The sequence below is a fragment of the Chinchilla lanigera genome, unplaced genomic scaffold (assembly GCF_000276665.1).
Source record: "Chinchilla lanigera isolate Chin_1 unplaced genomic scaffold, ChiLan1.0 scaffold00074, whole genome shotgun sequence".
Classification (NCBI taxonomy): Eukaryota; Metazoa; Chordata; class Mammalia; order Rodentia; family Chinchillidae; genus Chinchilla; species Chinchilla lanigera.
This window is the reverse complement of record NW_004955475.1, coordinates 5,292,710-5,309,926: the sequence shown is the minus strand read 5'-3', so window position 1 is coordinate 5,309,926 and position 17,217 is coordinate 5,292,710. Positions and strand designations below refer to the sequence as shown.

General features: G+C 42.6%; 1 protein-coding gene and 1 pseudogene across 1 annotated transcript in view; one reads left to right on the top strand and one right to left on the bottom strand.

Annotated features, from left to right (window-relative positions):
* Msn (moesin) overlaps window positions 1–8,071 on the bottom strand; it is a 68,523-nt gene extending 60,452 nt beyond the window's left edge. Inside the window, exon 1 of the mRNA XM_005401573.2 lies at window positions 7,859–8,071. Within this exon, the coding sequence (XP_005401630.1) occupies window positions 7,859–7,870 (12 nt within the window). The 5' untranslated portion in view covers window positions 7,871–8,071. The remainder of the gene's footprint in view (window positions 1–7,858) is intronic.
* LOC102024792 lies at window positions 7,869–10,235 on the top strand (annotated as a pseudogene).
* Window positions 10,236–17,217: the final 6,982 nt, after the last annotated feature.

Sequence of the window (17,217 nt, the reverse complement as noted above, 5' to 3'; positions counted from 1 at the left end):
CCCTAAACCCCTAATAAAACCAAAGTTCTCTGAAGGCAGAAATTGTATCCTCCATTCATTTATATCCCTTGAAGTAAACAGTACATAGTAACTTCAATAAATGATAAGAATGAATTTTCTTAACTTTTTTCTTACCTATCCCACCTAAAATAGAAATGGGCATGTAAATAATAAATTCATTAATAGTAATTCATCAATAGTAAATTATATACATATTATTTCAGTGTATATTTATAAAATGATATCAATAATTTGAATAGCAGTATTAGATGCTAGACACAGTTATAAGCACTTTATATGAATTGCCTCAATCCTCACAACCACCCTATGAGATTAGGCACTATTATTATCCTCACTTTACAGTTGAGCAAAAAGAGGCACAGTTACTTAAAATGAACATGGTGGTGCATGCTTATAATTCCAGCTACTCAGAAAGATGTAACAGGAGAATCACTTGTGCCCACGAGTCTGAGACTAGCCCAGAAAACATAGGAAGCCCTCACCTCAAAAAGAAGAGAAGAGAAGAGAAGAGAAGAGAAGAGAAGAGAAGAGAAGAGAAGAGGTTAGTTCTGGGTGAAGGGAAAAGAATCACTCACACCACCCCATAAAAACTGCTAAGAACGAAGGGCCCACGGGTCCTCCATCTCTTCAGATCCCCCTACCCTGAGTTTTTCTTATAAAAGTAGCTGTCTTCTTCTTTCTTCCTCCTTTTCCTCCTTATAAATAAAATGTCTGCCTTTCATTAAACTTTGTCCCTCTAATTTACTATTGGGGCTGAGTTATGGTCCTGGTGGGATGCAGACAAAGGTGCAACAGAAGGAAGGGAGGGGGAGGAGAGGGGAGGGAGAAGAGAGTTAATTAACGTGGCCAAGGCTATACAACTAGCTGGTCACAGAGCTTGGATATGACTCCAGGAAATCTTGTTTTGAGTGTGTCCTTCTCAATACGACTGTATGCCCTCTTTCTACGAAGGCCTGAAAAGTCCTTTTTTCACTAACTGCCTGCCCCAGATTTGGCCTACCAAGCACCTAGCAGTGAGTGGTTAAGTGTTGCGGCTGAGAGAGTCCAGTTTGCATTCAACTGGTTGCAATGGCAGCCATATACTGTCACCAAATTGGAAAGGAAAACACCATAATGTTCTAACTCAAAGGACTGGTCAAGCTGGAACATTGAGTCAGAATTCAAAGAGGTCAGAGTTCATATTCTAAAAGGGCAAAGAGAAAACAAAGAATTTGTGTGAGAGACAGGAAAAGCAGAAAGTCATTCTGAGGTCCCAGAAGAAACCTGCTATAGCAGAAGCTAATTAGGGGAACTCCATTGTAGCCACCATGTTAATGTAATCACAAAGAGTCAATTCTCTGGAAGTTTTTGCCCCCTGAGTGAAAAGAGTTATTCTTCCAAGGTAGACAAGTCCAGTGGGAGAGCTACTGGTCTCTGACTTGGGTGGTAAAGAAAGCCAAGGTCCCCCACCCTTTTTTGTTGCCATAGAAAGGACTGAACCCAGGGCCTCCTGCATGCTAGGCAAGTGCTCTACTACTGCCCTTTATTTTATTATTTTATTTCATTTTACTTTATTTTATTTTATAACAAAGTCTCACTAAATTTCCCAGGCTGACCTCAAACTTGTGGGATTCCAGGTGTACACCATGACACTCACCTCAGAAGGTAAGCACTAACAAGTTGATTAACCCCTCTGGCTATAAATAAGGAAAACAAAGCCCTCCTCCCTAAAGACTCTTAGGACAGCAAGGCCCAGTCTCAAGCAGGAAAACACAGGTCTCCTCTTCCTGCCTCCCTTCAGCCCACACAGCTACCTTCTGCCACCCTCCACAGCCCAAGCAGAATACCTTCCTAGGAAGTGCTACAAAGAGTTCCCAAGATGGGACCAGAGCTGGAAGTATTTCCATAAAAAGAAGCATCTGAAGTCAGCTCTGCACACGTGGAACTTGCTCTTCCCATGACCGTAACTCCAGGATTAAGTTACCCCCCACACAGAGGGAGAAAACACTGAGCACCCCGTAGAGAGTGCCATTTAGAAGGCAGGCATTCAAAGTTCCTCCTGTGCCTAGAGGCCAGGCAAGGTGGATTTCGTCCTGGCCCTCTTAGCAATTCATTCAAATGTCTTCCTTTTCTGGATTATGGTGTCCTAGAGGCTGGGGATATAGCTCAGTGGCACAAGCACCTGCCTGGATTATGGTGTCCTCATTGAAAATATAAAGGCTAACTGGGCATTGTGGTGTATAGCTGTAATCCCAGAGCTCTGGAAGGCTGAGGCAGGAGGATCAAAAGTTCAAGTCCTGCCTGGGCAACTCAGCAAGACCCTGTGTCAAAATTTAAAAAAATAAAATAAAATGGTCTGCAGATGTAGCTCAGTGTGAAAGCCCTGGGTTCAATCCCCAGTAAAAGAAAAGAGAGGGGAGGAAAGGGAAGGGGAAGAGGGAGGGGAAGGGGAAGGGGAAAAGGGTGGGGAGGGGGAAGGGGAAGGGGAAGTGAAAGGGGAAGGGAAGGGAAGGGAGGCAGGCAAGCAGACAGGAAAGCATAAATTGCATAAAGACTGAACTAGATGATTTAAATAAGGCCAGCTCAGATGTTCTGTAGCTCAAAGCACTTGTGAGAAACCCCAACCATTCAGATCAGCTGAGGGGAAGCTTGAGGCTGGAGATCTCTGGGATGCTTTAGGTGCAGATGCATTTTTTTCACCCCACAACAGCTGGCCCTCAGCTCACTAGTGGTAAATATTTAAAAGGTTTGTTTACGCCCACCAACTTCTCAGTATCTACCAGTATATCTAACACCCTCATCTGATTAGAAAGAAATCAGAAACATAACCTATGCTACCATCATGCAGGCATTGGGACATGTGAGAAGAAAGCTGGGGAAACCTATAAAGCTTTTGGTGTTTGTCCAGAGCTCTTCAGTCAACCCATAACCTTCTTAATATAGTCTCACTTAGATTCATTCTTTCCTCAGTAAAGAAAGACACAACCCCTTCCCCTCCAGACTCAGAAGAAATGGCCAAGAGCACTCACACCAGGATTCTTGTCCAATGAAACAAACCAACTCCATTCTGAACTCACACTCAGGAGGAAATAGCACTCCAGAAGCATAAGCGACAGAAGATACATTGTAGTAAATGCTATTCTGCTTTTTATACTCAGTACTTTCTGGCACAAAGAAAGTTCTCAAACTTTGAAGAAAGAATGCCTGAAGGAATGAACACAGAAACAAGAAGCCCAAGGTTGTATCAGCAAGGCTCTCAAGAACATCAGTACTGGAAGGATTCCAAGAGTTTACCTATTACTAGCATTTCTCCCCCATGCCTATGTAGAGGCAGTGAAGGCCTGCAGGGAAGAACTTTCCTAAGGGCTTAATTCTTTTGGATTACTTTACTAAGTGAAAACAAGAAAGAAAGTCTCCTTATACAGAAAGAGAAGAAAAATGCTCAGTTCAGTTTTACTTTCCAACACCTACCTTCCAAATTCATGTAATCCTGAGCTAACTCTGCAAAGTGACAGGTCCTGCACCACAAATTAGAACCTGAAACTTTAGTTTTTCAGCTCTGTCAAGCATGAAATGGGAGGGATGAACAGCAAAGCTAGTCAATAATGAAAAGACAGGCCCCGATAAACTTTCTCAAAAAAGACCACTTTGTACTCTTGTTTTTGTTTGTTTGTTTTTTTGTTCCTTAGGGGTTTTTTTTCCCATTTGGGGCAAGAGAACACGGGTAATTGGGAGAAAAGATTGTTACCTAAGAAAGAAGCACATGAAAGATAAACTCACGAAAGATCAGACACAGACCCAGTTCTATCTTTTTGTTTTTGTTTTTTTGTTTTTGTGTTTTTTTTCCCAGTACCGCGAATCGAACTCATGACGTCACACTTGCCAGGCAGGCGCTGTGCCATTGAGCTAAATCCCCAGCCCCCCAGTTCTGTCTTTGAAGATCAGAGTAATTCTGGCCATGCAAGGCCCAACCCTGAAAGTATTGGTAGCTAGATCTTGTCCCATCCAGGGACACTGAGTCTATAAATTGAAGTGGGTGGGTAGGTGACCTCCTAGGAATATACAAAGGAACCTAAGACAAGCTGTTGCCAAGCGACACCATTAGAAGAGAGTTCAAAATAATTGTAGCTATAATCTCATCTCATCCAGAGAGAATTAGATTTAGAGGCTGAGGGATAGACCAGATGACCTCTAAATATCCCTTACAGCTCCACCAGTCAGTAAAGCACTTGCATGAGAAGAGGGAAGAAAAAAGAACACCAATCTTAAAACAGGCAACTGTTACAGGTATTTCTTGAATAATGGTAAGTTAGCAGATTCATCACTGACTCTCCCAGCAACCTTTCTTTCCCCAAGCAAATATGTGATTACAGATTAGTTGGTGCCTTTGAGGGTCCCACAAAGACCCTTTGGCCCTACCAGACCCTCTATACCCAGCCGGCTTCAAAGACAAACCTAAAGGAAATTCCCAAGGTGGTTCCTGCTCTGTCTCTATCATCCGCACTTTCACGAAGAGTTTCATGAACTGGAGAATCAAACATGGAGAGGCAGAAGCCTCTCTTATACAACCTCTATCCCTGATCCCTTGCCCCATTTTGAAGTCTACAGTCAGGGCTGGTTCAAGGGTTAAAAGACATATTCTGCCTCATATTTGCCAAGTACCACTTTAGTGCCACTCAAGTAGTTCAAGCAATGCTAGGAATGGCAGAAAAATAAACAGTCCACACAGCCCCTGTTAAACTTTAGCTGAATGCAGACCCAAAAACCCTCAAATACTTCAAGCAACTAGGCTCTATGTCTCGTAACATGAATGGTACCATCAAATGACCATTTGATCACCTTTCCTCTGATTTATTGATGTAGGGCTAAAAATCCACCAAATCAAAGAGGTTTTACCAAGACTGACCCTATAACTGAGACCTACATTTAAGCCTTAGCTTTGCCACTGGCACATTGCATCACTCTCGATTAGTCCTTCCCTATAATGGGTTTCAATTTCCCCATCTCTACAAACAGAAGTGTTGGACTTGATAGTTGTGGACAGCCTTTTAAACTCTAACTTTTAGTAAATCATAAGGAGGGAAGCAAAAAACTTAAGAACATCTTGAAAATTCAAAATAATCTCTGTTTAGGGAATCCGAGCCTCAAAGCTCTTATGATCTTTAAAAGAAAAGTTAGAGAGCAAGTAGAAGGAAAGACTTTTTCTACTTATAACTGTCTTATTATCAGAAGGTATAGATGGCAGTTAATAAGCTTATCCATTTGGGGTATTAAAGCAGATTCAGGAAACTGGCAACCAGAAGCAAAGTCTAAGAATGGCAAGAAGGAGGTAGGGGAGACAGGCATGTTTTAACAGTTAAAGGAGGCTGGCCTGACTAGAAGAAACAAGTGAATATAAAAGTTAAACTGACTGTAGATCATAGACATGGTTCATATGAATGAACAGGTTTGATTTTTCCACTACACTTCTCTGTCAAATGCTAGGAACAATCTAAAGCACACCATGACGAAAAAGTAGAGAAGAGGCAATTTTTTCCCTCTTCATTACGGTTACCAGATGGAATTCACTGAACAAGGGTAGGCCTCATGATGGCTCAGCCTTGGGGTGAGGAATGAAAAAGGTAACAAGAGGCACCTGTGACACTCCCCGATCTTACCAGGAGGCCACACAAATGGCACCACCAATTACTCTGCCCACGTTAACTATTTCCTTTTATTTGAGAACTATGCATGCCTGAGAATAGTGGGCAAAGTAAGGAAAGAAAGGGAATTCAAACTTTAAGAACTCAGTCATTGGTTCACACTACAGTGTCAACGGACGCACATCAGAAATTCTGGACCTCATGTTGGTTCAATTGACCAGGTCCCCTTAGCTAGCCACTTTCCTTTAGACCTAATACCCTTGCTAGTCTTTTCTTTTCTAGAGGATTGTACTAGATAGATAGTTTCCAGGGTCCTTTTCAGGTTAAGATTCTATGGTCTCAACAGCATCATAAGTTGTTTTTCCCAAGTCAACCTTGCTTAAGTTAAACAGCATGAAAAACTTCCTAACACTTCTAGTCTATGAAAATTCAACCCTCATCTTCCTACGTGATTCATACTTCAATCTGCATAAACATACCTTTAGTATTGAAGTATTTTTAATATACCAGACCTGACCTGAAATAGCTTATATTCTAACCCTTCTCCATATCCAGGGAAAAGATCACTATACTGTCTTCTTTGCCATTTTCTGTCTGAAATACAATAGTTAATGCAACTTAGAGGCAATTTCCAGATGTCTCAGAATTTAGAATGAGATATACCAATAGGGAAGAGAGGCCACTGAGCAGTGTGTATTCTCAGAGATCCACTGCAATGCGTGGGCAAAGCCACACCTTATGAGACAGGAATCAGCCAAAGAAAGAAATCCAGAAGCTCCTGGAAGAACCTTTGTAATCCTGTGTTGGCAGACAGTGCCCCCCGCTTCTTTTGCAAAACCTCTCTCTCACTTTGTAGGGGGAGGAGTTTGGGAAGAAAGTATGGTAAAGGCCAAACTCATAAAACCACGGGCAATTTAAGACAGAGATAGTGAAGACACATACTTCTTTAAAATTTGGTGTTTCTGAAGGTCACGGTTCTGGAAAAACAAGAATGACTTGGTAGTGAGGCTGAAATACAGCAATGTGGAAGCTAAACCTCACCATGTACCCAAAGAACCGGGCCCTCCACTCTCCTCCCCTCATTCCAAGGGCCCCCAGCCCTCCCCAAGGCTACCAATCACTATCTCAGCTCTACAAGTTCAGTCAGCCCTAGGGAGGTGGGTCTGGGTGCACCACATAGCCCAAGCCAGTTCAACGCGCTGCTTGGCCAAAAAGACTCAAGCCAAAGTGATCACCCGCCATTCCTAAACAAGGGAAGGGCCCCAGCAGCCATTTGGCATGACTTGCACAAAAGCAAGCAGAGCTCATTAGTCAGGCACACCCCTCCCCCCTCCCTCCCTCCTGGGCATCCGGCCCCCCTAGGCCCCACTCCTAGGAGGCTTTAACTCTTCTCATAACAGCCATTGGGGGTGGAGATCAACCAGATCCCCAAATCAACCACCACTTTAGAAAGGTGTGGCCCCACAGGAGAGAACCCACACCCCACAGAACAGTCCTGAGAGGACAGAGAGGCACTAAGCAATGGGAAAGGCAGCGTTTTGGCGGGTGGAGAGAAGGGAGAAGCCAGTCCTCTCCCCAGTAGACTGGGTAGGCCTCTCAGACTAGCACTTAGTGAACTGTTGGCACTGCTGGGTAAAAGGGGGTAACCTGGATGATGTGTCACTATGTTGCTGTCTGCTCACATCCGAGTGGGAAACACGAACAGCTGAAGCTGCCCGGGGTGGTTTTCGGAAAGGGGAGCGGGGGTGCGGGATCCGCCCCAGCGGCTCCCTACTCCCGCTTCTCTGTTCCCATGGCCCTTTGGACAGCTGCAGCCTTGCCCCAGAAAAGCGCCAATTTCTGAGCCCGGGGAAATTTTGGAGTTGGACGAACTGGCGCTCTCCTCCCTGCGCCCACGCCCTTCAGGGAACTAAGAAACCCTGGGCCCCAAGCGAAGCCTCTCCTACTGTCGCATTACGGACGCAGAGAACTGGAACCTGAGAAAGAGGCCAGCCCCTCTCTGTCCGCGCTTCTAGCCTGGACATCCCCTCACTCCCGCGGGCTTGCCACACCAGGTCCCGACTCGCGTCCCCGCCCAACCGCGGGCCACCGCAGAGGGCGCGGCGTCCCAAGCCGGCCGGTGGTGGTAGTGGGCCAAGCCGGCAGCCATCCGTGTAGGGCTACAGGAGGAGGCAGTTAGAACCCCCCGGGTCGACAGCGCCCATCTCCGCACTCACCGTCTTCGGCATGGTGGCGGCAAAGGAAGCGAGTTGGCGAAGTTTGGATGGAAACTGTCGGGCAGATCTGAGAACACAGGACGCAAGGCTCGAACTCCGGGGACCGAGGGGGGGCTCGGATTGGATTCCTCTCCAGCGTCTGGGCTACTGCTCCGCTTCCTGCTAACGGGCCGCGACTTCACAAACCCCACCCAGGAAAAAGCCGCCCCCGTTGCGCCGCCCGCTCCTTTATGTGGCCGGGCTTCCTGCTCCCCGCCCTCACTCCCGCCTCCCAGCCAGCCGCCGGCCTCGCCCCGCCCAGCCCGGCGCGACCCAGCTCAGCCACTCCAGCGACCAGGGGAGCCGGTCTGGGCCCGGGCAGCCCAACGTGGGGCTTCCAGTCTTGACTGAAGCCCACCGTGCCCCTCTCCCACCTTCCTCACAGTTCCTAACCTTCCACATTTGAGCCATCTGGCCCCATCCCCTCGCTCAGGGCCAGAGCAGGACGCGGGGCTGCACCCTGGCAGATGCTGCGCAGTCCTTGCAGGCAACTTTCCAGTGACGGGAAACTCAATACCTGTCAAAACTGCCCGTTTCCTCTCAAGGCAGCCTTGTTTTTCAGAAAGTTCCTCCTGAGTGTATCTGAACTCTTGTTCTCAGTGATTTCCAACTGTGGATCTCAGCTCTGCTCCTTGGAGCCACAACTAATTCTCTACTGTCCCTATCTGCTTCTCAGAGGTCTGAAGCTTCTGTGTCCCCAGGAAACTTCTCTTGGCTAAACCACCTCAACTCTTCCAACACCTCATTCTACCCCGTTGTCTTCTGTGGGGTAATCTTTTCTCATTACATTTCCTCCCTATCTTTGCTTGCTTCTGGTTCTCGTTTTCATCAGAATTGAGATCTTCTTGATATCTGTCTTCTTCTCTCTTTCTTCGACCAAATTCATTCCATTCTCCTCAGATCAGTGCCCTGGTCCTTTAGCCCCTCCTCAATACATTCAGTTTTTGATGAGGCTGTTATTCCCTCAAATGAGATGCTACCCACTGTCCAGGCCCTTGGGGGTGTGTCTGAGAGCTCCCTTTCTACTTCCTATTGAGGCCACAGAATCCCAGGACAGCATTGCTCTAGATAGGAGAAGTCATACAGTTAAGTCTGAATTTCAGTTCAAATTTGACTGGCCATAGTTCTTTTTCTGCCCTCTCCACTGGCAGTTGTGCAGAGGCATGGCTTGAGCACCTTCTGCGACCCAGTGTGGGACAGTGGAAAGGATATTTGAACAAGGCACTCCTGGCACCTGGCTTCTACTCCTAGCTCTGCCATTAACTCACTCTGTAACCTCTGCGTGGTCTTGGGTAAGTCCCTTCTCCTCACTGGTCTTGAGTTGTCTTTTCTGTAACAAAAAACTGAATTCCTGGGCTTCCAAGGTTCTTTCCCACTGTGCCATTATGAAAGGGTGAGAAAGGAAGCAGACTGGACTGCCTAGAATGATAAATGTGCCTAGTAGGGTTGCATAGCAGCTTGTATTTTCACCCAGGAACCAGCAATCCTGTTTCCCCCTCCACTCCTTTCCCAATTAACAGTACCATCAGCCAATGTGCCTCAGTTTTTCTCACTACTGCCAAGATTTATTGATGGGGCCCCTCCCAGGGTTTGGCCTGGCACAGCCTTCCCTCAACATCCTGGTCTTCCAGATACAGACGTCCTACCCCTACTCCTACCCCAAACTTGGCTCTATGGTTATGGTAGAGGGGACACTTGCACTGAGGTAGAACGGGCTAAGCACAAAGGCTAGGATTTCTATAACTGGCCTAATAAGTCCTTTGATGAAATGAACAATAGGCTTGCAGTATATTCAACAGAACATAAGGGAAAATTACTCCAATATTGACAGAACTTTAGAACCACTTGAAAGTCAAATTGAAGATATGGAAGAGTGAACATTTAAGGCAATTCTGCCTTGAACTAAATGGACTTGCTGTCAAGCTTCAGAGTGAATGCCATCCAGATACTTGTACTCAGATAACAGCAACCGAACAATGGATTTTTCTTCTGCAGCTCATAAAACTCTAAACGTGTCCTTCTATAAACTACACTAGACATATTTTATGGTGCTGTATGTCTTCTGAATAACAATAAATATTTTCCCAGCAGCATTAGCTTCAAAGAATCATCTGTAACAAAACTAAGATCTGTATGTCATAGGATTTACAGAATATTTTCACATGCATATATCATACATATCACCAGCATTTATTTCATGGATAGGAAAAGGAAATAATTTTGTTATTGTTTTACTAAACTTATGTTGAAATATAATTTTCTGTCCAAAGATAACCTGCTTATACCAGTTTTAGAAGAGGAAGTCCACAATTCAGTTTGTGGAGAAAGTGAAACATGAGGGGAGAAATCAGAAAATCATATTGCTCACATAATGAACATTAATTATGTACTGTATGTGTATCATTTTAAATACATCAATCATGTATCCATATTATAGCTTCTTTGTTTACCTTTTTGTATGCTTTATGTTGTGTGTTGCCTTTTAAAATGGGAAATACTTACCTTATTCATAAGCTATACATTCACTTGTGTTGCACTCATAGTTTTTAAGTGAGATTAGCATTATCTGTTTATAATGCTTGTTAATAAAAGAATTTACAGTTTAGTAAAAAAAAGATTCATTGACGGTGCTAGGGTAAACAGAGCTCCTTGTCAAGACCATTTCTTTGAGCTGAGCGTTTGTCCTCAGGTATAGCAGCATTTACCAGAAAGCCTCATCAACAAGGCTAGCAATGGCAGCCAATCACACTCTTTGACACTGCTGTGGGCTCTTTTGCCCCAGGAGTTTAAGAAATTCACTGATTTCCTCATTCATACGTACCTAGGGGTGGCCTGGCACTACACTAAATGCCTGAAGGGAAAAGAGAAGTTGATTGGAGACTCCAACTTTCTAGAAAGTGGAAACCCCCTATGTGTCATTCTCCATCTCCCGTACCAACATGACCACCCTATGTTCACACACACACACACACACACACACACACACACACGCACAGGAGAGCTGAGTAGAATGTCAAGCTGCTAGCATAGCAGCTAAATGCACTACTAGAGCTGTAGGCAACAGGAGTCCAACTGTGGGTGACAGGTTTCACAGGATGTGGTAGCTGAGGAAGTAGGTAGAAAGAGAAGCTGAGGGAGACCGGTAAGGTTGAAACTCTGGGGAGGAGAGGTAAGAAATCAAAGGAGAATATTTCATTTTTGCTCCAGCCTTCACTCCAAATCAGGGGAACTAACGATCAAAAAGAGGAAAGGACTTACCCAAGGTTACCATGAGGAATATGAGACAATAAAGAAGATAAAAAACAAAGTTAAGAAGCAGTTTCAAGGACCTGGTGTGGTGGTACAAGCCTGTAATCTAGCAATTGAGCAATTTAGTGAGACTCTATTTCAAAATAAAAAGGGATAGAAATGCAGCCTAGTGAAGATCCTAGATTCAGTATCAGGTTTCACCAAAAAAGCACTACATCAGACTGATTTATGTGAAAGTATCTGTAAAGATCAATAGAGAGATGAAATTGGACTTGTAAGCACCTCTCCGTACATTGTTCTCACCCTACATCTAAGCTCACTGCAGTAAAGAAGCTTTGGCATTCTGAATGGCGATCCTTTTTTAGAGGACATAGTGCAGTACAAGAGAGGAGACAGCAGAAATGAACTGGGTGTGGAACAATCCTCTATCCAGGGGATACTTTAGATGAAGAAATCCCCCACCCAGTCTGTCGCATGGTAGCAGCTGAAAGTTCCCCATCACAAAAACTTTTTGTGGGCTGCTTTTCATTTTCACAGTGTTGGGAAGTCCCTTCTTACACCTAAATTAGGTCTTTTAGGCTTTACTCAGCACATTTGTTCTTGGTTGAGCCTTAGCAAATGAATACACAAAGTTGCTTTTCTCCATTCACATGAGAGAAACGTGTCAGAAAGAGATGAAGACAAACATCAATTTGAGGCTCCACGCTTTGAGACCTTCTCACAATCCTCACTTCCATGAACACTTGACTAGTTGTGCCCTTACGCAAACAAGGTAATAGGATGAAAAATGCACTGTTGTCTCCCTCAGGGGAAGAGGCACAATGTGACAGAAAATGTAAATTTAATCAATAGGAAAATCTTGCTTTCAATTACCCTCAGTTTTCTACTAATTTATTGCAAGCAAAATAACCCAGCTTGAATGAAAGACAAAACTATGTTAATATTAATGAGATATCTACCATGAGCACTGGGTGCGGGTATTTTAACATCTAATTGCATGTAACCATCACAAGAAATTTTAGAGAATGAAGACATTAAGGATCTGAGGAATTAAGTGACTTATGCAAAAGTCACATGGTTTGCTGGTAGCAAAAAAAACTAAAGCTAGAAATTATTTTTGACCCAGTATTCCCCTTCTAGATATCTTCCCAGAAGAGTTAAAGGCATCATATTACTCTGATATGTGCATACCATGTTCATAGCAGCACAATTCATAATGGCTAATCTTGGAAGCAGCACACGTGTCCACTAAGAGACAAATGGATAAAGAAATTGTGGTATTTACACAAAATGGAGTACTACTCCACCATAAAGAAAGACAAACTTAAGTCATTTGTAAGAAAAGGTATTACCTTGAGACTATAGTGTTAAGTGAAATAAATCCAAAAACACAAGTTTAAGTATTACGTGGTTTCTCTTAAATGAGAAACTCAAAGTATTAATAAAGAGCAAAATGAAAGATAGATAATAGGAAGTAGGGAGAGAGATCTTTTGCAGAAAGGAAAGGGACTAGGAAATGGAGGGAGAGGTGATGAAAGGGGATGAAATAAAGAATTAAGATGTGTTATGTATATGTACTAACTCCCCACAAGGAAGATAATCATTATGTACTGCAAACATGTACCAATAAAAATAAAGTATTATGTGGGAAAAATGAGAAAACTCAAACTTTAAAAAAAGAAGCTGGCAGAGCTTGACTTTGCACTGAGACACGTGGCTCCAGGAGTCACAGTGTTTTAAAAAATTATTTTAAATGCTGTAATCCCACGGGAGGATCATAAGTTTGAGCCCAGCCTGGGAAACTTGGCAGTGACTTGGTGAGGCCTTGACTCTAAATAAAAAAGAGAAAGGGCTGGGAATGTACCTCATTGTGAAGGCCCTGGGTTCAAGCCTAGTACCAACTAAATAAATAAATAGATAAAATTTTAAAATTAAGAGCAGGAAAAAAGTATAATAAATCACATATACCCCTCACCTAGCAGTTGTTAATATTTTGCCATGTTTGCTTCATCATTCTTTCAAAAATGTTTTAAATTATATACATCATGACATTTTATTCCTCATCAGTTTATTATTTTCATTATTTAGAGAATACTTTATTAGTTTCTGTAATCAAACCCATGCAGGTAAGACCTTACGTATTAAATACAGTCTGTTATCTGTACAAATGGAAACACTTAAGTTTAATGTTTCTAGACCAACATGGCTGTTAATTTGTGTACAGGGCTGGGGATTTAGCTCAGCTGCACAGCGCCTGCCTGGCAAGCGCAAGGTCATGAGTTCAGTTCCCAGTACCAGAAAAAAACTCAAAAAAAAAAAATTTCTGTACAATGCCAGATCAGCACAGTAACTGAGATAACTTTTTTGAAAGTTGACAGCACAGATAAAGTTTCCAACAATTCAGATTTTATATATATATATATAATTATATGTATATATGTACTTATAATTACATATATACTTAGCAGCAACAGCGTTAACAGGGTTTGCAGTCATTTGAACAAAATTATGGAAATATTTAGAATGTTCCATTTAACAAAGCAAACAACAGAAAGTGGCAAAGTTCGGTTACTGTTGTGGTACCTGGCATGATTTTTTTTATCAATTTATCAATCATCAATATGAAAGAAAACATTTAGAATAACATCATTAAAACAGCTCTCATAGCCAGGCATGGTGGTGCACACCTGTAATCCCAGCACTCGGGAGGCTCAAGCAGGAGGATTGTTGAGAGTTTGAGGCCAGCCTGGGTTACAAAGTGAGTTCAAGACTAGCCTGAACTGCATAGTGAGACCATGTCTCAAAAAGGCAAAAAAAAAAAAAAAACAAAAACCCAGCTCTGATAAAGCCTGGTCACTACTACATATCATAAAGTAGGTAGAAGATATTTTACATTCACAGAGCTATGATACAGTACTGTCCTACACCTATAACACTACAAGATATGTTGTGGTTTGGGGGACATTGCAATGTGAATATAATACAGGACACATATTTTATAAGGTTATTCATAATAGTCATCCAAAGAATCATATACAAGAGAGTGCAGGAAATCTGTCCACACACTAAAGACCAAAGAACCTTGACCATCTGTAGGCCTGGATCCCACGATAATGTCCTGCATGAGTCCAGCTGAAGACCTATAGCTCATAACAATGCCTTCCATGAGTCCAGCTGGAAGCTTAGAGCCCATGACAATGTCTCATGCAGGCCTGTTTCACAGATCTGCACTGGGAAGGCCCAGAGGTCAGTGGTGGAAGCTAAAAAATCTATGCCAGCAAGATGAAGGATCTGTGCTAGCAGCCTGAGGGATCTATACTGGAGCCAGGAAGCGATGCTCAAAATAAAAACCAGAGCTCCTCCAAAAGGTACCACAGCCATCCTCACCAACATTGAGGTCCCAAGCTCCTCCAGTGATCAGGACAGCTGAGTTCCCATCAAGAAAGCAAATGCAGCAAGCTTCTCCAGGAGACTGAGCAGTGCACCATCTTCCCCTCCAGAGCCAGGAAGCGCTGATGAAAGTGAGGCCCAGAGCTCCCCCAAAGTGAATCGAAGATATTCTCAGTGCCAACAAGGTCCTGAACTCCTCGGAGGATGAAAACAGCCATGTTCATCAGGAAAGCCAGCATGATAAGCTTCTCCAAAAGAACCAACAGCTCCTTATACCTTCTCCCAGCTCCCAACAGCCTTACTTCTTCTCTAGTTCTGCCTCTTATGCTGCTGGCAACAATCCTCAGGTGGGCCTCCCACACCCAGCACCACGCTTACTCAGTTCAGCTGGGTATTATAAGTTGACCACCAGTTGTCAATCCACCACAAGGTACAACTAAAAAGACATTATTTCAGACCTGATTCTAAATTTCCAGCAGAGGTCCAAGGGATGGTTTGACACAGTTCTATAAAGAAATGAATTTTCTGACATAGTATTTCCTTCTATTAGCAGCAGTGTAAGTACTCACGTTCTTCATGAACATCAGCTAAAAGTTTAGCCCTCAACAGTTCAATATACATCTCAAAAGAATTAGGATATACGTGAAGAAATGTTCAACTTCTCTGGCCATTACAGAAATGCAAATGGAAACAACCCTGAGATTCCATCTTACCCCAGAAAGAATGGCCATCCTCAAGAAATTCAATAATTCCCATTCAACCTAGCTATTTCCCTTTTGGGTATTTTTCCAGGAGAACTAAAAGCATCATACCACAGCAATATATGGCACCCATGTTTATAGCAGCGCAATTTGCAATAGCTAAATTGTGGAAGCAGCCCAAATGCTCATCCACTGAGGAATGGATAAAAAAGATGTGGTATTTTTATACAATGGAATATTACTCAGCTATAAAGATAATCTTGAGGCTTTCATAGCTAAATGAATGCAAATATAGAGACCATACTCATAAGTGAAATAAATCAGACTCATATGTGTAAACATCATATTGTCTCCCTAATGTAAGAACCTAAAAGAGTAAATAAAATCTAAAAGGTACAATAGATATTGTGAATGGGAAAGAAACTGCTCAAACCGAAAGAACAACTGGGATGAGGGAAAAGAGAAAAGAAAGAAAGAAGGGAAAATATGTATATATGCATATACAAGATAGCAAAGATAATTGTACTACCAAGTTTTATTGCTGGATTGAAATGAACAGTTAATGTTTAATTGTTTGATCAATCTCACATGCTTATATTTTTTTCTGAGTAACCAATTTTAAGATAACAATATGTAATACAATAACCATTGTTAACTTCCAATCACCTTGTCTGAAATTCTGTATTGCTTTTATTGTTTTTATGTTGTTTTCTTTATGTCTGTGTGTTTGTTAATATCTTTTCATTCTTTTATCTTTAAAACAAAAAAGAAATCAAATAATAACATATTTAGACAAGTCTGCAGGGTGAAAAAAGCTCTTCCACACCATTGATGGAAATGTGCATTGGTACAATGACTATGGAAATCAGTATGGCAATTCTTCAAAAAATTAAAACTAGAAATTCAATTTTGCCCAGCTATTCCTTTGCTAGGTATCATCCCAAAGAGTTAAAGGTATCATATTACAGTTATACATGCATACTCATGTTTATGGCAGCATAATTTATAATAGCTAAATCTTGAAAGTGGTCCATATGTCCATCAACAGATGAATGGACAAAGAAAATGTATTTACACACAGTGCAGTACTAATCCTCTCCAAAAGATAAACATGAGTCATTTGTAGGAAAATGTATACACTCTGACACACTAACATTAAGTGAAATAAATCAGACACATATGCTTAAATATCATACACTTTCTCTTATATGAGAAACCCAAAATACAAATAAAGAGTGAAATAAAACATTTATAACAGGAAGTAAGGAGATAGATCCTCTTGCAAAAGGAAATGGGGCTAAGAGATGGAGAAAAGGTGAGTAAATTGAGGGGAAGGAGATACAAACAAAATTGAGAAGTGCTAAGTACAAATACCAGTTCCCTACAAGGAATGTCATCATTATGTACTGCAAACATGCACTAAAACAACAAGTCAGGGATCTGGGCCCAGGTTCCATGAGTACAAAGTCTGCCTTCTTTTCGCCATCCTGAACCTGTGACCTTCTCAGTCCTGAGCTGTGACCAGGCACACCCAAGGAAGAAGATATATTTTAGGACTCATTGTCACCTCTACAATGTGACCAGACTAGACAACCAGAGATAGTGGGTGGGCAATAATGAACAGTGGTGATAAGACATCTTCCAATATCGAGTGCCTGGGGATATTTATTATTAATCACACTAATGGATCACAGTGAGAGCACAGAGAGTTTCTGTCTAGCATTTCCGCTATTAAAGTTGGACACTTTTCAAGACCTTCCCCCAGCCGGCCATATCAATTTAATTTGAGCCAGTGTCCTCTTGGAATATGAAATTAGCTCCACAGAGAGGGTCTCCTCGTCTCCAGCTTGAGTCGCTATCACCCTGCCCTGCCCCAAGATGTGCAGTTATGCACTAAGAGAGAAAACAGGCCATTGGGCATATGGTCTTTCTGTGAACAACTGCGTATGATTCACAGTTAGTATGACTAGAAGGGCCCTC